This window comes from Aptenodytes patagonicus, chromosome 1, assembly GCF_965638725.1.
Source record: "Aptenodytes patagonicus chromosome 1, bAptPat1.pri.cur, whole genome shotgun sequence".
Classification (NCBI taxonomy): Eukaryota; Metazoa; Chordata; class Aves; order Sphenisciformes; family Spheniscidae; genus Aptenodytes; species Aptenodytes patagonicus.
This window is the reverse complement of record NC_134949.1, coordinates 219,825,741-219,846,862: the sequence shown is the minus strand read 5'-3', so window position 1 is coordinate 219,846,862 and position 21,122 is coordinate 219,825,741. Positions and strand designations below refer to the sequence as shown.

At 39.9% G+C, this 21,122-nt stretch overlaps 1 protein-coding gene across 2 annotated transcripts; it reads right to left on the bottom strand.

Annotated features, from left to right (window-relative positions):
* Positions 1 to 268: 268 nt before the first annotated feature.
* PCF11 (PCF11 cleavage and polyadenylation factor subunit) lies at positions 269 to 21,007 on the bottom strand. 2 transcript variants are annotated; one of them, XM_076328361.1, is made up of 16 exons: positions 20,561 to 21,007; positions 15,528 to 15,653; positions 13,025 to 13,213; positions 12,420 to 12,611; positions 10,467 to 11,575; positions 10,014 to 10,203; positions 9,277 to 9,919; positions 7,695 to 9,190; positions 6,668 to 6,755; positions 5,831 to 5,950; positions 5,170 to 5,278; positions 4,378 to 4,561; positions 3,753 to 3,908; positions 2,571 to 2,663; positions 2,017 to 2,052; positions 269 to 1,391 (listed from the first exon to the last, which is right to left on the bottom strand). In XM_076328361.1, the coding sequence occupies exons 1-16, from the start codon at positions 20,747 to 20,749 to the stop codon at positions 1,182 to 1,184; spliced, it is 5,130 nt and encodes a 1,709-aa protein (XP_076184476.1). In that variant the 5' UTR covers positions 20,750 to 21,007; the 3' UTR covers positions 269 to 1,181. The 2 variants fall into 2 exon arrangements, with proteins under 2 accessions (XP_076184476.1, XP_076184477.1); XM_076328362.1 differs by having other exon boundaries at positions 5,170 to 5,275.
* Between the last annotated feature and the right edge of the window lie 115 nt (positions 21,008 to 21,122).

The window sequence follows — 21,122 nt, the reverse complement described above, 5'->3', positions numbered from 1 at the left end:
TACATCATACACTAAGGGTGAATTCTGATCTCCCAAATATCCTCGCTGCAAGAATAATACACTAGGACTGTGACATTGCTCTTTGACTTTTAGTGCTTATGTCTTGCTCCCAGCAGCTTTAAAAATATGCACTATACACATGGCAGAGTGAATAAAACATTAAATGCATATTGTCCTAAGACACACAATTGTATTATTTCTTTCCAATCCTGCAAACATGCCAGCCACACAAACCCATTACTGAAAGGAAGAGACTCACACTCAAATATATGCTTAATTTTATTTATTACATTTAAGAAATATTAACATCTCAGGATATCTGGTTTACCATCTAAGTCCAGTCATAAGCAACAAAAAAAAAAATGTTAACCATGTTTCAAATGAGCATTCTTACATTCATTCCCCCCTGTAACGTAAAGAAAAGTTTGTTCAGCTGTATTAAATTCTTATGTGTTTGACTAACGGAAAAAAAAAATCATTAAAAATGTCTTAACTACCAGGCATCCTGGTTTGTTAATTGTTTGTTGGCACTTGTGTTCACAATCAAGCACTCCGGTTGGTTTGTTAAATTTTCCCCTTCTACCCAGAACTGTCTTTTTGGGTTTTTGGTTTGGTTTTTGTTTTTTTTGTTTTGTTTTGTTTTTAAATATCTGGATATCTAAGTTTGTTCAAATAAGTTTAAAAAGAAAAGAAATCTAGGGTTGTCTGTCTGAGAAGTTCCTGCACTGCTTCCCTTGATAACCCACCTATGGGATAACTGAAGGAAGGTATTTGCTTTCATTTTTCTGAATCTTATTGAGCAAAAAGTTCTTTTTAATTCCATTTAAACTGAAAAAAGTACAGAAACACTGTCTTCATTTGATGGTGTGCATAAACATTACACTCCATATATAGCAAAAATATCTTTTATTTATAATTTACATTTCCACAAGTGAAAATTGTACAATTTTACATATACCGTTTCATTCCATTAAATTTTCACGCATCTACAGAACTTTCACACAATGACACCTGAAACTGTGCAGGCAATAAGAAATTCAAATACAAAAATGTATTTATTAACCAAACAGTAGTTGAGGCCCTGCCTCAGTTGAACGTTTTTATTTTTATATAAAAAGTATTTGCCTTCCAGAGTTAACACAGCAGCTCTTCTGTAAAAAAAAATTCATACCTCAGTTTATTTAAACAGATTCATCGGGTTCTGTTTTAATATCTGTAGATGCAGGTGTGCTCTCTTCTGCACAGGCAGTAGGGGTGTCATCAGGTTCTTCTTTGACTTTAGGTGAGTCACAGGACTCTTGTGTTTCTTGTTTAACAATGTTCAACATTATATTTAGTGGATTTTCTGCAGGAGTCTTGCTGGGAGATGGTGTGCAATCAAATGATGATGTCTGCAAAGTGAAAGTCGATGTAGCATTAACACACATTAAAATAACCATTTTTAGCTTTTTATCCCTTTTACTCTCTTTCAAAATGCAAACACGTCGACAGTCAGGCACTCAAAATCCAAACTTCTACTTTACCAAGATCTTAAACCAACACATTTATTCTTTAGTAGCATTACTTTTTCACAATTACTTTGAAAAGGTATCATCCAAGCAGTGATGAAATGCTTAACACGTTACCATAAACTATTCCCTGCTATCCCCAGGGGAACTCTAACTCCCAAAGCATTAAAGAATGTAACACACACCAACACCCATGTACTCCATTTTTGTAAATTCCTAAGATTACGCATGTTACTCAACAATAAATGCATGATGTGTTTTCAAACCATGGTTTCGCTTTAGTCGTGTATGACACACAAGCTGTCACGGTACGTCACAAGAAGTAGTATATCTTAGCTAACTCTGTATTATAAACTTGCCATGCCCAAGGCCTTCGAGTCTTTGTCTAGTCATAGGCAAGAGAAATGGGTAGCACATTCTGAACACATCTGCTCCCTGCAAAGTCAGAGATCAAGCAAACAAACTGAAAGCAAAATGCTTCAAAAAATATGAGGAAGGATTCACTTACATTTTGGTAATCTTCGTAGCAAGATGGATGGTAAATCTGAAAAAGAATTGTTATACATTTAAATACATAAAAATAAATTATAGCTGGATCACAGGTTATGAACAGAACAGTGTCGATTACACGTATCACACGATCTGTACAGAAAAACAATGGTATGAGCAGGCCAAGTATGGTGTCAAATGTAACTGGGAAAAGATTTTGTGTACGATTATTTAGGAAAAGTTATCATACAGAAGCCTGGTAAGTGCTGGGAATTATTTGTGTACAGCCGCGTACAGAAAGAACTGAACCAGTATCTACACCCATATAGAGAGACATTCATTTTTCTTTTAGCACTGCAGTGTAAGGGAAGGCTAGTGAGCCTATACTAATGATACCAGGACTCCATGCACTTCCAAAGGTTGAGATTCATGTACTTGGAAGCCAGGAAAACTACCATGGGAATCCTTCAGGAGAGAAAAAGCACTTGGCTCTCCCGGCTTTTTTTTGCTACAATTCTTTGGGGTTTTTACTATAAATTAAGTAAGTATCACATGTAAATAAGATCAGATTACCTTTTCATCTACTCTGATAGCATTCTTCAGGTGCCACTCTTCCTCTTCCTCATCCCAATACTGTTCAAATTGCTCTTGGCAAATTTCACAGCTCTGAAAAGTTATTGGAGTAACAGAGATAAATGAGGTTATTGCAACAATTTACTGAAAACGTGAACTTCAAGAACCTAGTAACAGTCAAACAAGGTTCTTTTAAACTAACATAAATATGTTAAGACTACAACATGATCTTGCCTCCACACTTTAAAAATAACTTTAGAAAACTTTAATTAAAAATTATTTGAGTATAGTTTGCAGACTGAGCAACAATCATCATCTAGCCTTGAGGACTGTTGTCACTTGAGAAATGCAAGCTTTGCCCTTTTAGCCAGGAAGTCTCTGCAAAATGCTTTTTTAACAATCTAATGCTGTTTTACCGTCATGTAAGATAATCCAGGACAGGGGTTTAATTGATTTTATTTATGGCATTATCTTCACTCTTCCCCTTAACCTGGAGTCTCAAATTAAAAAGGCAGAACTTTTAGATGAAGTATTAACATTTTTAGTACTTCTGTGCAAAATAATCAACTTGGAGAACAAAGCAGAAAAGGTACTTTTTAAAATTAAAACAAAGGCCTTCATGGCTTGATAGCTAGTTTCTTAGAGACTTAGCATGTAAAACTAAATTGTAATTCTACCAACATTTGTATTTGATTACTACACCAATTCATCTACCAAAATACAGATCTACTGGTTACTTTAAGGTTGAGATACTTCTTTGTCCTAATGCCTACCTTCTACCGAAAAAGAAATTTCTGTGTAAAAGTATCAAACACCCAGTAAACCCAATCATTATTTGAATGACAAAGGACCATTTCCAATTCACTTGCTCTATTTACTCTTTCTGTGGAAGCATTCAGTAAATTAACAGACTGTCCCCATTTCAATTTTGCTAAAACGATGGAATGCCAATGGGTGTAGATTTTTTTTTTTTTTTGAACTACAGGTGATTTATACTCCTATCTGCCACTGGGAAACAACCATTACATACACAAACACACCACCTATGAAGTGGCTGCACAGAGGTCCAAGAACAAGACTTCAGCCTACATACAGCCCCCTGTATGAAAGAATGCTGTAAACTTCTTTGAAGTATTACATCATCCTCAGTATCTGGGCTAATAAAGGCAAGCTGAAACTTACCTCAACTGCTCCAGCTGGTCCAGCAGGGACACTCTGAAACTCCTTCTCTTTCGCAGCTTCTTGTGTCTTCAACACAACCTCTTCATGAGCTTTTTCAAAAAACTGGCTTTTTGCACGCTCCTCTAGATCGGCTATTTCTTCAAATTCAATCCAGTCCTAAGGAAAAAGTTTTCATTCATACTCAGACACTGACAAATAGCCAGAAACGTTTTAAAAATACATCTCAGGAAAAAAGAAGAAAAAAGACATCCCAAAAGTACCATATTTAATAAATCTCACTTCATTAAAACTGAAATGCTCCTCGCATGCAGTATTAGCACAGTGCAAGCTTTCTCACAATGCTACGCTTCAAAAAAGCTTTTTCCAGAAAAAACACTATCCTTCAATTTCCATTCCCAGTGCGATCGAAACAGTACCAATAGCTTCAAACTGTTTATTGTTCATCATATAATTGCCTTTTGTGTTTTGACAGGCATTTGAGGACTACTTGAAATATCTACATCATTGTTTACCAAAGGCCAACTCCTGTGATGATATAAATCTCAACTGTAATCCTACAGCACATACATAAGTAAACCACAGAATCCGGCCTGTAATTTATCAAGACACATAATGCATTACTTACTGTTAAACTGTAGTACCATCTTCTGTGTGTAATTTTTCTGCTAACATCTTTTTCTGTCCGGTTCTGACGATAATGCCAATCTAAATGATCTGCATAAACATCTGTCTGTGAAGTAGTGAATCTCATTCCGCATGAGTAACACTGAATTCCAGTGTACAGTCGATTTATAACACTATCATAACGCCTACAAAAAGGGGAAAAAAAAAAGTCTTAACATTTCTTTGAAAAGAAATAGGTGAGAAGTTTCTCAGTAAGTTGCTTCATATGCCCAACAAGAATAGAGGAAAAGCATGAATTTACTGCAAGGTTAAAGCATGCAATATATCTGAATTCTTCCTGATTTTCGTAACACAATTGAAACATTCAAATAACAAACAATGGGCTCATATTAACTATTCATGAGAAACACACTAGTGTTGTGTTTCATGCCTACCAGCTTCATCACCTAATAGTGCATAAAATGGTAACGCTTGCATTTGGCTCAGCTTTGCAAACTACCACAAAGGTGGTAAAATTAGTAGTAACAAAGGAAGAAACACTGACGTCAATACATATCACAACCTTGCTGATGAAGTAACAACATGCAACTTGTGTAAAGACAGTTTTCTCAGGTTAATTTTCCCTCTTTTTCCTCCCTCAAATTCTCCAAGGCTAACATCAAAAACTGCAGGTCCTCTTAGTCACAAAGTAACATACAGTCTTTTAAAAGCTCTCAGCTGTCTTGGATTAACTATCTAGATACTACCATGTCATTATTCTTACTGCACTGTAAACTCATTCTACTATACGCACTGTCTAAGTTCTTCAACTGTGAAGTTAGTGAGGTCTGGAACATTTTGATCTTCATTCTGGTCATCATCTTCCTCTTCAGCAGCTGGCTGGGCTGATGTTTCATTCACTTCTAGAAAGCATAAAGATACCATTTTATCAAGATTGCAGTACACCATCAGAAAGAAATGACGTGCTCCTGAAAGTTATTTTTATTCAAATATTAATAAATACGACCTGACTATGCTAAAATACACATGTGCAATAGCTAAGTCAGTCATCTTCTAACATCTTTAGATGTACGCTTTTTAAAAAGCGTACAAGAGACTGTAAGTTACTCAGAATTTCAATTTAGGAAAACAGTATTTCACCTCAGTCTTTGGCATTAAAATTCAGTCAGTCTTCAGAGAGACACAAATATTTCAGAAACTGACAAAAGTCTGATTATAATCAAGAACAAGTTACTGAGGCACAGCACCAAAGACAAAAGTGACTGCATTGGATAGCTGAAGTGTACAAATTCAACAAGATACTGAGAATTTACTCCTTCACATGCACTAAATTCCTTCCCAAAAACAAAGTTCAGTTTAAAAAAACATGCAGGAGTTCACAGAAGTTCTTATACTTAGCTTTACACTTCAGCTGTGGATAAACTGAGTAGTTAGAACATAATGGATCTACATACGTGCTGAAGTGGAATCAGTTTTTGACAGTTTGAGGATCCCTGTTGACAGCAGTTTAGCAAACAATTCATTGACATCAAGCTGTCCAAGGTGGTTATCAGGATATGAATGTGGAAGGGCTCCTAGAGAAAAACATCGACATGCAAGGAGACAAAAAGTTAGCATCTCAAATTTACTTCACTTTCATCAGCATATTTTATAACACACTTTTCCTTCTGCTTCCCGTTTCTTCCATTTTTTTTACTTCAAATTATGTATCAACTCTCTTTGTTTTATGTCTAGTCCTTGGCTAGTTTCTTCCCCTGCAACAGCTTCCTTCATAATGTATTCTGAAGTGCTATCTAAGCTGGCTGCCCATACGCAGATTTCTACTGGATACTGTTTATTAAAATGCAGTATTTATCTCATTTTAATGCTTGTCTATTTCACCAGGACCAATCTACTTCCTCACCTACTTTAACCATTATGACTTTTTAGAAGCTCTTCATTACTAACCATTCATATACTGGGAATGTTTACACACCCTGGCAAACACAAAGCAGACCTACAGACCGGTACCTTCCAGAAAAGCACACCAAAGTATTTTTTTTTTTAGCACAACTACATACCAAAACCACATGGTTAATGAAAACTAAGGAAAGCCTTCACTGTTTGACAGAAACCCCTGAAGAGATGAAGGTACTACAGAAACCACATCTATGGCCACCTCACTGAGGAGGCTTCCCTTAGTGCACACAGACCTAGTACACCAGGACATTACAAAAGGGTAATTTTTGTGGCCACTAGCAAACAGAACAATCCAAAAGAAATAAAAGGAAGTTAATTATTTTGTTACACACCTGCAGGGTTCTGAACAAAACCTCCAGGATTTGGCAAATACTGTTGACCTTGGCCATAAGGCCCTGGTTGAGCAGACATGAGAGAAACCTGTGAAAGGAAACATTGAAGTATTTTTTGTATAATAATGCAATTATAAACTTACTTTTTCTAATTTTATCAACTTCTAGACATTTCTCCATAATTTCACATATATTAAACTCCTTCCAGGAGCGACTCACATCAGTTTGTTATTGAAAGGTCCACGAATGACTACGTAACATTTCCCTCTTTTTCGTTTCCTACTAGAAAAATTTCAGAACACATACTCATTTTGCCTAACATTTAAGTTAAAAAAAAAATTCTTCTACCTATCGAGCCTTCAGTCACATTTTCCAAACACAGTACTTCCTTTTAAATTGCTCCTGTTCACCAAAACAGGGCTCATCAGAAAGAAATTTGAGAAACTCTTAAATGTCTATTAACAAACGCCACTGTTAATTCTTATCTAAGAATTGAAACCACATCCACTATACAAAACACATCTTGAAAGCAGGGTTTTTCAGCAAACCAGCTACAGTAAGCTTCAGATAGAAAAACAGTTTTTATAACACACTTGTAATAAAAATGTGGGGTTTTTTTCCCCACTGACTGCTTTCTGGATTTACAGAAAGAAGTTTAAATTGTTTAAAATTTTATCCCATTAGAGGTTAGCAGAACACATTACCTGCTTTCATTCAATCAGTTAACTCTTCCATGTTCAATTATTATCCCCCAAATGAAAAATGCCCTCTAAAATCTCTAATCTACTGAAAGAAATGACATAATTTTCCACTGATGTACAGTATCACTTTCCCCTTTCGAAGAGAGCATTTCCAACAGGCAACAGCGAAGACAACTAAACTCAGAAAGCATGCTGGTGCTGAGATAATTTTAAAAGACTTTTAAAAGTCTTCAAAAAAATCTTCAGTTTTTAGAGGAAGAAAAACTGCTAATTCTCTACACAAAAATACTTCTGCAAGCAAACCATTTAACGCAATCAATTCTTACCTGATTACTTCCCATTGGCATGTTATTGAAGTTCCCATATTGAGGACCCTGAAGACTTTTTTCATCAAAGTAATGTCCAGCTGCTCTCAATGGGAAATTCTGTGCTCCTGGGCCAGCTGGCCCATTGAAATTTGGTCCAGGTGAACCATCAAATATATCAGGCCTCTGGAATTGCATCCCATGAGATGGTCCATTATAGCCCTGGCCAGGATGTTCAACAAACGGACCACCTTGTCCATATGGTGACATTTCTAGTCTTGAGGCAGGATGGTTAGCTACATTTTCAAAACGTGCACCTTGAAGGCCAAGGGGCAAGTCAAATCTAGAGGCTGGCTGGTGAGGTCCATCAAATCTTTGAGGTATGGCTGTATCAAATCGTGGTTGTGCCTGTTGCCCAGGCGCCCTTTCAAATCTTGGACCAGGCTGTCCATGAATTCCATCAAATCTTTGCAGGAGAGACAGCTGTCCAGGCTGACCATCAAATCCAGCTGCATGACAACCATCAAATCTCGGACCAGCCCGACCCAGAGGACCATCAAATCTAAGTCCACCAGCTCCCTGGTGCACTGGTCCATCAATCAACCTAGGACCTACACCTGGCTGACCATGTGGTCCTTCTAATCTGAGTCCACCACCTGATGGTCCATGTGGCCCCTCAAATCTGAGCCCACCACCTGATGGTCCATGTGGCCCCATAGGCTGACCATGTGGCCCCTCAAATCTGAGGCCACCTCCAGGTTGACCATGGGGCCCCAATGGCTGTAAATGTGGCCCCTCAAACCTGAGGCCACCCCCTGGTTGACCATGAGGCCCCAAGGGCTGACCATGGGGTCCCTCAAACCTGAGACCACCCCCTGGTTGACCTCGAGGCCCCATAGGTTGACCATGAGGTCCCTCAAACCTGAGACCACCTGAAGGCTGACCACGGGGACCCTCAAACCTGAGACCAACTCCAGGTCCTTCAAATCTAGGACCACCTACAGGCTGCCCTGCAGGCCCCTCAAACCGCAAAGGCCCACCTATCTGCCCAAGAGGTCCCTCAAACCTCAGTGGACCTCCTCCACCAACCTGTCCTGGGGGTCCTTCAAACCTCAGGGCCCCTGCCAGCTGCCCTGGTGGCCCATCAAATCTTAGGGCTCCAGCTCCCCCTGCTCCTGCCAGTGGTCCATCAAACTGAGATGCACCTGCCCCCACCAAAGGTCCCTCAAATCTCATAGCAGCCTGCCCAGGTGGCCCATCAATTCTGGAACTTGAACCAGCAGCAGGACCATCAACAAAAGGACTTCCTTGTCCATCTACCCCAACCCTTGCAGCAGCCTGTCTAGGTGAGCCATCAAATAGAGGTCTGTCTTCCATTAATGCACTTATCCTCTGCTTTGCTTCAATGCCTCCAAATCTTGATCCTGGACTTTCCGGAAACGGTGCTTTTTCTGGATCTTCATACCTAGTTCTTTTGAAACGTTCACTGAATGGTGATCTTGGTTCCTCTCGAACACCTAAAAAAACCACGACAAACGAGATAACCACTGACTAAAAGGTTGCCAATTATTTAACAGCTGTAAAATAAAGCAAGAACACATACCAGCTTGCCCAAGAAGCTGTCTTTCTTCACGATTATCAAATCTGCAGATTGCATCACCATCTATTTTCTGGAACTCTGTTGTGCTTTTCCCCTGTTGTCTGAGAGCATCTCTAAATTCATCTGATTCTCCCCAGCTGTCGTAAGGATCAAAGTTCTTAGAACCTCTTGCTCCTTTAGTAGCATTCTGTTCCTCAAGTCTTCGTCGACTTTCAAGCGGTGAGAGGTTATCGGCAAAAGGTCTATTAGTGCCACTTACAGGAGAGTGTCTCCTTGATCTTTCTCCAAATGATTCTTTTCTGTCAAACTGTACTCCACGCTTGGCTTTTGCTTGCTCACATTCTATTCCAGAAAGCAATGCATCAGGCAAATGATAATCCAAAATATCATCAGGATCTAAAAGATCAAGCCTTGACAATGAATGCTGAACTTGTGTTCTTTTCAGTTTAGCCTTATGTTCATAGTATGTTAATTCTGCATCCGACAGAAGAGGTTTCTTTTTCAAACCACATTTTTCCTCTGTAGGGCTATCCCAGACATTACATCTGTGCTTTCCTTCCTGATACTGGAACAGCTGTCGGATCTGATGAGCTACCATGAGGAACTCATCTTGTGTTATTTCACCAGATGTTAAGCGTTCATTGGCCTATAATATAAAGTTAAAGTTTAGACTTCTAAAAAGAAAAGAAAAGAAAACTATATCCAGGACACTTCTATGAAGACAGATTTATTAGTATTACCTTCTTCAGTAATTCTCTCTTGCTTGCAGATGTCAATTCTTTGGGAATCTGTAAATTAGCATCCACACTTAACCGGTGCTGCTGCTTTGGTGCTCGGGGTGATAAAATTCCTTTGCCAGCAGGCCAGTTTTCCCTGTGTCTTTGGTGAGGGGATTTACCAAGTGCTTGGTGTTCTTCACTCTGCTGTGAGCTGAAAGCAAAAATACATTTAAAATACCGATTACTTCTTTATTCAGGACATAACTGTTACATTCCTATTAGAACTGATCATGGCAAAACATCACTATCACCTTAGAATCTAAGTATGCATAATTTCCATATCTCACTAGTAGAAATAAGTTAAACTTATCAATTTTAACAATCTGAACATTGCCTCCCAAAGCTGACTATACTGGTCAGCAACAGAATTTCCACTGACTTCGAACAGAAGTTGTTTAAAAGGTAGTAACTTACTTCTTATTTTCTTCCCAACCAGATTTCCACCTCTTGCCTGATTTGGATCCTTGCCAGTTTTCTGCATTCTCCTTTGGATCAGGAGAAGCTTTTGTAGAATGCTGACTTGCTGTTTCTTGGGGCCTGTCTTCTTGGGCTTTTTTCACTCTCCTCGGATCTCGCACCTCTTGTTTAACATTTCTCTTATTAGAATTTCTTTCATCTCTTGCTGCTTGCGTGCCTTCTTCAACATGAGACTGCTTAGGGCCTATCTGACGTATCTTTCCAATTTTAGGAGTTGATGAAGTGGGAGATAAACTCCTAAGTCTTCTTTTAGGTGATCTCCTTTCTCGTCTTTTTGGAGAATGCGTAGATGGTGACCGTGCCTTAGGAGAGCGTGATCGTGACCGTTTTCTACTACTTGATCTCCCTTGTTTTCCACCCTGTTTTTCTGACTCCTCTGTAGTCGTGTCTTGTTTCTGAACAGCACCATTAATTACTTTATTTCTGCTGCCTACTGGTCTATGTTCACATGTCTTATGTTCCTCTTTTTCTTTTTTCTCTGTACTTCTCCTCTTTTCTTTCACCTCCTCCTCTTTGCCCTCTGACTTATCTTGAAGATGTCTTTTCAGTCTTGGATCCCGCTTATTGATTTCAGACACTTTTGTGCTTTCACATTCCTGGGTTTTAGTATCTTTAGTATTGGGTAGCTTATTTTTTAAAGGGGATGGTGATTTAGATTTTGCTTCTGACTGGTCAAGTTCTTTCTTCTGTGTTTTTTCACTTGCTTTCAATTTTTCTTGCTTTGTTGAATTTTGTTTTTCAGCCTGTGTTGTTTTATTTGCCTTGGTATCAGACTGACTAGCCGTGTTTGGTGGAAATTCTTTCCTATGAGGTTGATCTTTAGCATGAGAAGAATGTTGAGCCATCCTATTAAGTCGAGGATCCCTATTTACTATTTTGATATCATGAAGTGGAGGACTTGGGGATGGTTTGTTTTTTTCGGATTGCACAGCAGTCTGATGAGGTGGTTTGACTGTCATATGAGGTGTGGGAGACATGTGTTGCTTGGAAGGTGCTGGAACTGAAGCTATAGTAGATGATCCTTGTTGAACACTAAGAGATACAGCCTGAAATAGGAAAAAAATCGAGCATTAATCTGCATGACACAACTCATTCCCAGAGATGGTCATATTTTGTCTCGAAACCAAAACTATAAATAGAAATGTCTTGAAAGTTATGAGATTCAGCCATTTAACTGAAAATGACCCATTAATTGCTAATCACAAGCATTAAAATAATGCAGTACCATTACAAAAGATCAAATTCAAATATAATGCAAAATCAGTACTAAGTCAGTACTGCAAAATATGTAACTTAGGCACATGTTCTCATTACAGCATTAGTTTTTCTATATATTCCATATGCTCAAGGCAACTAAGCTGCCAAGTATCTGATCCAATTTTCTTATTTCTACACTTCAAAGATCCTTTATTTCAATATCATCAACTGTCAACATAGCAAGACTTTCAATTACGAATGTAAAACAATACAGCTTAACCACCAGCTTCAGATGGTGGCATCAAACCAACCTGACCTAATGAGGAAACTGACTTTGTTTCCAACAGTCAGGCTTCCTTGTTCTGTAAGAGCAAATGTATTTGAAAAAGCCTGGCTTGCTGTGAGCCACAAGAAGAGGTGGAAGACAAGGATCACAGGCAGGCATCATTTTGGAAAGAAGTTAAAAAAACCCAAACAAGAATTTCACTTTTTTTAACCTCTATTTTGAGTGTAATTCTTAAGGTTTTTAGGTAACAAATACTGTTCAGGAACCCGAGATCCACTTGCATTACTCTAGTCCTAAAATAGCTACATTTACCTAATGTGAGGAAAAAATAATGTACTGCAGTTACCAGTACTGTCCAAAAGAAAGTGAGACCCAACTATAAAAGTTTCATCAACTATCCTACTCACCAACTGTGCTTTAGTCTGTTCCAGCTCCAGCTCTAATTTTTTTTGCTGAAGTTCTAACAACTGCTTTTGCTTTGCAAGCAATTGCTGCCTTATCAGTTGCTCCTGTGTCAAGTTCTTTTGTATTTCAGGAACAGCTGGAGGAGTAGAGGCACCAGAAGTGACAGCAGAGGTAGGTGCAGTGGATTCCTCTGTCTAAAAACAGAATAAAAAAAGTTACATTTAAAATCCTGATGGAATCAACTAACTCCATCTCCTTTAACCGTTATCATGATCCAGTACTGGGACATAGTTTGTATAGCAGTTATAAATCGCATTTTTAATGCAAGATGTAACTAAAACAATTTTAAACTTTTGCCCCACTAGAATTTGCCTGCTGTGACAGGTGTACGTCATTTAATATAAATTCATCAATGTTCCAAAATCTAGAATAGTTTTGAAATATAAAAACCAAACCCATCAAATATTCTGAATTCAGAAACTCCTCTTACCTTTCTACAAAGGTCAGATACTTCATTCTTAATATACTAAATTGTCAAAAAGTGGCATACAAACAATGAAAACTACACGTATTACCATCTGTTCATACAGTAGGCACAAAAACTTACCGATTTATTTAAAAACTTAGGATTCACATGGATGCTAGAAGTATTCACATTTGGGGGCAGAGGTTTAATTGGCCAAGCAGGATCTAATGAGTTGACTCTGACATCAAGTGCATATAGTTTCTTCAAAGGAAAAATATCATCCCATGTGGAGCGTAATTTAAATAAACTTTTCCTAGTATTTTCATCCACCTAAAACAATAAAACAATTCTATGGCTTGTTAAGTTAATATAAAACAATTTCTTAAACTTTTCTGTAGAACTTAAGATTTCATTTATTTCCTATCAACAGTTTGCCATTTTAACACATTGAACTTGCTATACAGAATTTGTAAGCAATGCAGATCATACATCTATACCAACGGAATCAGTAACAGAAGCTCAAATGTGGAATTGTTGTTTCAAGGCCACTGGAAGGTTTTATTGTGTATTACCATTCTCTGAGAATTTTCTTTCAACTTTTCCATTACCAAAATTCTCATTTTACTTGCCCAATTTCTGTGGAAAAAATACAGTAACAAAAATATTCAAAGGCAACAGCCTCTGAGACAATACATTATCCAAGTGTTTGTGCTGAATGGGAGTATAACAATGACAAACAGATCAGGAAACAACAAACTTTGTGAACAGAAAAGGTGTTTTGCTCAGCTGTTTAGTCACTGAAGGATTTTTTTTTCCAACAAATGCAACAAAAGGGGTATCAGCTAAAATGAAGTCAATTATATTTTGGTTCAGCTGCAAAATTAGACCCATCTGTGAGCCACAGATCAAGCGTACTTGTAGGACCAGTGCCCATTTTCTCTCTTCACAAACAATTAGTTTGGATTATGTCATGACAGGTAAGTTAGAAATTTACAGCAAAGCAAAATTTAGTTCATCTCGTAACTTGAGTAGTTCAATTAAACAATAAGTGAAAAACATTTGAGGACGAAATATATGCAGCTGTCCTAATGTCAATATCCCAATTCAATCATTAAGTATTGTAGATGGTTTTTGCTGCAGTTTTATTTTTAAGATGTTACAGCAAGACATAGAATAGTCCGGAAAGTTTGGAGGTTCTTTTGAGGAGGAGCAGGAACTTCCAACAAAAATAATTCACACTTAGCTATTGGGGGGGTGCCTCTATACAGTTTTCAATGAGAGGGTATGAAGTTCACTGCAAAAGGTGCAGAAATGACTGAGCAAAAGTTTCTGACTTCATCAAGTGTCTGAAGATACCTTAGTGACCATTTACTGATAAAACAAAATTTGTAACAATGTCAGTGCTGGAATCCTACTTGCATCTTTTAACACGACCAATTAAGCTATTAGAAGTGACTGCCACTTTATACATTTAATTAATACACATTAACTAAATAGTTCTAGTTAGCTTAGTAGACAGTTAACCTATAAAACTCTGAAAATCAGTTATTATCCAGAGCTTCAGCTGCAACATTAAATGCAACTCAGTAAAAGAACATTCACAATTTAATATTGAAAAAACAAGTTATGTGTCTACCTATCTATCTACTCTACATACAGGAGTTTAAGTCTTCTATGGTCATTATTACAATCTATTCCTTATTTCAGCATGCATTTTACATCTGGAAACCATATATAAGGCATACTGGAATCTCAGATCCTCGCTGATATGTAATGATAGATAAATACGCAAAAGCTCCATTTATCTCATTCATGAGAGATGCCACTTTCTTAAAGCATACAGGAAACCACAGAAGTTAACCCTTCATTTCTGATCCAACTTAAATCCATTAAAGTCCAGCCTTTCAAAAACTGGACTTTGATTTGCCTTTCTCACTGAGGAATAAGCACAATTACTTCACTGGGTTTAAAGATTAAGAGCAAAAATTAAAAGATATGGCAGCAGTTTTCAATGTTGAATGAAATTAAAACACATATTTGTAATGTAATATAGCAATCCATTCTAAGACCCTTCCCCCCGCCAGCATTTTTTTTTTTTTTTCAAATCACAGACCACCAGGAGAGAATCAGGTGTCAGTGCTATTCACTCTTCACAGTTTAAGCACTCATTTTGCACATCACGAATTAAGTAAATCGGACAGCTCTATCTACAGGAGAGAGAAGCTCTGAGAAATCCACAAGAAATTGATTCTCAGTCTATCCTTGGTATAAAGACTATTTACTATCTTAAAAATAAACCAACAGTTCATAATTAATTGGTCTATACATCACAGAAAGTCCATCCAGGTAAGCAATCGGTAACCAAAATACTGTTAGTAAAATCTTGCCTGGATAGGGAAATTACAGATGTTTATGAACCAAACTAAATTAAGTAAGACTTTGCATCTTTCAGCTAACATGTAACTCACATGCTTGACAGCAGCAGGAATAATCTTCCACAGTATAGATACAGTACTGCGATTTATAAAAAACAATCAATTTGTATAGTTCACTGCCCAAGAAAACCCAAAACTGAAAGCATGTATTTATTTTACCAGGAACAAATTTTGCTTAGAATACAGAACTTTTCTGAAAGTGTATATACCTTTTCAAATACACAAATAAATGTTGCAACTAGGTTTTTAGTAAATGCAGTAAGATATTCTCTTCCCACATTCTTGACAATGGAATCCATAAGGTACATAACAGGGAGCTTCTCTGATGCAGGAGCCTGGAGTAATAAGAAGAAACTGAGAAGTTTAGTACAACAAAAACATATTTTAAGCTTTTTAAATAAAGGGATTACCAATCCCAGAAATACAGACCTCTCTTTTTGGTTGCCACTATAAACACCAAGGGATTTGGCTTGGGATTTTTTGTTTATACAAAAACTTAATCTGGAAAATCGATACTCAGTTCAAAGTATAACGCAGTGGGTCTATCACACAAAAAAGGAACACCTTAGGTTATCTTGTTTGCGTATCAAAGCTTTGGAAAAAGGTAAAAAAAAAAAAAGAAGAAAAAAGAAGCCCACAAGACAGTATTGCCGCTAGCGTACTGAGTGTAACCTTTCAAAACCCACTTGAGAAAGTAACTTTAAGTTAGCAGGAAACCATCGTTAGCACTTCAAGGAACTTCTAAAAAAATAGCTTTATCATTCAAACCTCCTGAATGCTTGTTTTTCTGGATTTCACAGAACACAAATCAGACTTCTGGCAAACAGCCCAAATTAGTGAACTTCTGCAGCTGTAGATTGTATGTCGAGTATCACAGTCTTTTCATCAACTACAGGCAGAATACGTCGCAACTATTTCATTGTAATCCAAACGGACGGAGCAAGGAGTCCCACTCTCTCTTGGCACTTGTAGATAGTGACAGTTCAGATTTCCAGAGTGCATGCAAAAATGCACAGTCAGAACAAAGTTCAAAATCCAGACAAAACTCAATCATCTAGTCAACCGGGTAAATGCACAGACAAGCTCAGGAACTGCAACCATGATTTTCACAGAAGGGAGTCTTCAAACTCTGGACACATCTTTGCTACAAGAGGAGGCTTGGTTTTTGTTGTTTGGTTTTTGGTTTTGGTTGGGTTTTTTTAAATCCATTTTCAAAACTTGTAGCAAGTTTGTGCGATAGAAGTGTGGTGACGCTGGACTGCTACAGCGACTTCTAATGTACACAAAACACTACTGGCCCAAATCAAGGTGATTTTAATGCCCACCATTGGCTTTCACAAAGCAGAAGGCACAGCAAAGTTCCAGAAGACATCACCAAGTACACAGACTTGTTGAAAAGGACAACATGAAAGGCAACACCACAAGCCGTGTGTTGACCGTGATCCCCTTAGAAGAGCATCCACTGGTGAATCCCATTCACCATCCGGTAAACTCAGGATAAAACCAGAATAACTTCACTCACTGCTTATTTTAAACAGGATAGGCTACTAGGTTAATTAACGACACCTTATTTCACAGCCCCACTGTCCAGACAAGTGTGTGGAAGTGCTCTTGCTTTACAATTTTAGATTTAATTCCTTCCCCTTTAAGGTGGTTCACAGAAGGGCACCGAGTCAACAATATTTTTATATGGGTAAATCACAATGTTTCCTCGCCCTTAAATGTGTATTAATTTACCATGACCTGAAACTTAATATTGAAGAGGGCAGAATTCCTTGTTAGTTGGGGGCGGGGGGGGGGGGGGGGGGGGGGGGGGCAGGGGGGATGTCACTGCCTTTGAGCATACTGCAAAATGCAAGAACAGGCAGGCAGTGTATTTTGTACATAAAAAGACAGAAAAATGCAGTTAAGTTAGCTAAAACTAATTGCAGCACATTGAAAGCCTACCTTACACTATGACGTAATACTGAGCTGTAAACAAGCTAATATGCAAGTGTTAGAATAAAGGCATCTCTCTAGTCTCAGAAATCAAACACTGTGGGTCTACAGCTACTTCATATTAAAATGTCTGTGGAATACTGGTTTCTTCTTTAAAGCAGTCTGCACAATGGCACATTAAAAACACTACTCTAAGTTATGAATGCCTTCCTTCATAAAAAAAATAACAGTGCACCATTTCTGACTTTTAAAGTCAGCTGTTAGGGAAACAAAGAGCTGTCTCAGAAGTACCTACACCCAAGAGCTACTGACATAGTATGTTACATTCTTCCATGTCACCAATGTATGGAAGTAGCTCACTATACTCAGCTAAACTTCAAGTTTGAGACGCTGGGGAATCATTTAGTAGCAAAGGCACTGTAACAAGTTTAACTGTTACTTTCATTATGCATCAGGCTGTTAAAAGTAATCATACATGGAAGCACCGTAATCTAATAAGGAAGCCTACTTCAAACTACGGCACAGAATTAGAAGCTTAGCAGCGTACCCTGCTTCAAATATAAGCTACTCAGGTGTGACATTTTAAGAACCATGACTTAAATATGGTTGGAATATTTAAGTCTTCGCTGCTGGAAATGTTTATTATGTCAAGGTATCTAGCGCATATTCCAATAACCACAAGAGGGAATCCCAGACTTGAATGTATTTTGTTTTCAGGCGGTCTATACAGTACCCCCTAGCAAGAAAGATGCCCACATGACACTAACCAAAAGACGGGGAAGCGCCGCATAATCACCAGAACACAGAATAACACTAACTCTGAGCTCATCAGCATAGTATTAAAGACTTCATTACAGAATTCCCGCTGTTCCTTCAAATAATGTAGGAAAGCTATTGTTGGAAATGTGTGGCTCTTTTTTATTAGTTTCCTAAAAGATTTCAAGTTTAAAATCGTATCTGGCAATTGAACCCCAAGTCACAAACTTGTGCAAAAATTTGTTTAAAAAAAAACAACCTTGTATACAAAATGGGTCTTGGAAACAAATTCTGCACTATACAATGGTAAATAAAAAGACAAATACATATTTCACACTTTTTATTTACAAATTTTATAATACCAGTCACACATTTCAGAACCATTTATTAAATTGTAAAGCAGACCACTCAAGTTTTACACTAAACAAACTGTCTCCAGGCAACACTTTTTAAAAGTGGCTTAGTAAAGGAGATCACTTTCCCAGAAACAACTAAAAACTTGCCTTCAATAAACCACAGTCACAAACAGTAACTAGGCAAAACTAACCATTGATACAGGATTTAAGACATCTTAAAAAAAAAAAACCACACTTCAGGGCAGGCTCTGAATCACCCAGAAATGAAAAAAAAAAAATTTGACAGCATTGATATTTATCACAAATCATTTTATACACATCCACTGCCCTTTAGGAGATATAATGGTGAGATCTATTAGATTATGAGGTCACCTCCCCAAGGAATGGCAAAACTCAGCCACTGGCAGCATTTAAAACTAGACTGGAAGAGGTCTGTGGAACACTAAAAAGCCATCCTGCATTGATAGAAAGATAGATTAAATAACTTAAGAGATCCTTCCCTCCCCATCATTAGAAAGTACAATTCTCACCATTATAAACCACGATTTAAAGCCAAAGGAAAAAAGCCTTTGAACACCTGAGATCAGAGGGAGCAAGGGAAACAACGGGGGAGGGGTGACTGGCACGAATAGGGGGGGATTGAAAGAACAACCCTTTTCTTACAAAATGCTCTTGTTAAAAAGGTGCTATAAACCCCCATCCATGTGCTGTGGCTGACTGATGTCAGCAACTGCCTGGGCTGGGCTCAGAGGGAGCCTCCTCTTTCCCTTCTTTTTATATCATGTGCCTTTCAGACGCCATGTTAGGATCCTACAGGCTGCTGCAGTTTCTACAGTCAGGGAGAATTTCTTCTTCCCCATCCTCAACCAATAAACTTCTCTAGCCAAACTAAATTAAATATGCACACAACACTAGCATTACTCAGGGCACAGATCACCTGAAATCCAAACAATTATCCCAGGCCCACAGAATTTTCTCTAATCAGGCAGAGCAAAACAACCCCCATCACCACCACACACGCTTCTCTATCCGGAGCAGATGATCACCTTTCACCCACAAACTTTTCTATAAGATAAGGGTGCCCACCCCCCCAAAATTAATATCTCACAGGGACCGCACTGGGAAAATAGCCTTAACTGATACTTAAAAGTCATTATATTTAGCCCTTCAGAAGTGGACAATTTGCGTGCTATAAACTTAATCTTATTTTCATTCCTTTAAACTACACCCCCCTCCCCCCAAAAAAAAACAACCCTCCGCAAAATCTCCCAGTCAGGCCCTCTCTAATGATCGCAATATTCATCTACTATCGAAATCGCTAAATACAAGGGTTTAGACACCAGATTCGAGACACTGAATACTGGCTCCATGTAGGGGGAAAACCCAGCTACAAGGGCGAGGTGCTGCTGCCCAGTCACTGCCAGGCCGCCATGTTGTGTCTGATATTTACACGGGGCTTAAATCGCGAGCCACGCTGCCCTCCCAGAGCTTTTGGTGGGGCAAGTCCCAAACCCTCCCCTACTACGAACAGGGGGTGGTGTGGGGGCTGTTCCCCTCCCTCGAGTCCCCTGCTCCCTATGGGGTTGAGGGTAGAAGCAGCAGCCTTAAGCTTAGTAATGAAAGGAGGAGCCGCCAACGTCTTGCCCCGTGCTCCCTGATCCCATCTGAGCCACGCTTCCCTCACAGCGACCCCAGGCTCCTGGCCCTCTCCCCACTGCCCCGGCCGGGGCGCTCCTCACCCCCACCCCGAGTCCCCGGCACCCTCTGCTCCGTCCAAATCCTGCCCTCCCTGCTCGTCCCCTAATTAGCCACCCCCCCCAACTACCTTCAGGTCCCCTGAACCCTCCTGCCTCGCCGCCCCCCCTCCCCCCCGCCCAAGCCCAGCTACACCCATCCCCCGCCACTGGCCTCCTCACCCCATCCGGCCCACTACCTCCCCCCGAGCCTCCCTCTCGCCCCGTTTCCCGTCTCTCAGGCCCTCTCACCTCCCCGCTTCGCTCTCTCTCCCTATCACCTCTACCCTCCTCCTCCTGTCCCCCCTCAGCCCGCCGCTGCCCGGCTCCGCCCGCGCCCCTCAGCAGGCCATCTACCCCACGCCCTTCCTCCGAGACCCCGAGGCCGCCCTAGCCCGCTGCCCCGGCCGGTCCCCCCAGCAGTATAGGTAGGAGTAGTAGTCGGTGGAATATAAAAACCTTGGCGATTTGCGCCTCGATCAGGGAGACGATGTCCTTGGCGAAGGGCACGTTCTCCTCAGCCAGGATGGTCAGCATGTTGATGTGCGGCTTGCTGTTGAACGTCAGGTCCTCCAGCGACGACTGGTAATCGCGGCACGCGTCCTCCCGGGCCTCGCTGCTACCAGCGCTGCTCTCCGGGGCCGACATGCTTCTCCGACCGGGGCCCGCACCAGGACCCGACCCACCGACCGAAAGCCCCCTCCCCGCGATCCCCTGCCGCCGCCGCCGCCGAGCGATGCCGCCCCCCCCGCCGCTGCCGCTGGGCTCCTCTACCGCATCCTCCGGGCTGCGGCTCCCGCTGGCTGTGGTGCTGCCGTCGGTGCTGCTGTTGCTTCAGCCGCCGCCGACTCAGTCTCAACGCTCACAAAATGGCGGCGGCGGCTACGGTTCGCAAACCTCTTCCTCCAACCGTTGCGTCATGTGAAATTGTTCTAAGGAAAGGGGCCGGCGGCTTGGAAAGCCCCTTTTGTTCCCTGACCGCGCCCTGATTGGCTGGCGCCCCCTCTGCTCAGCCCGCGAT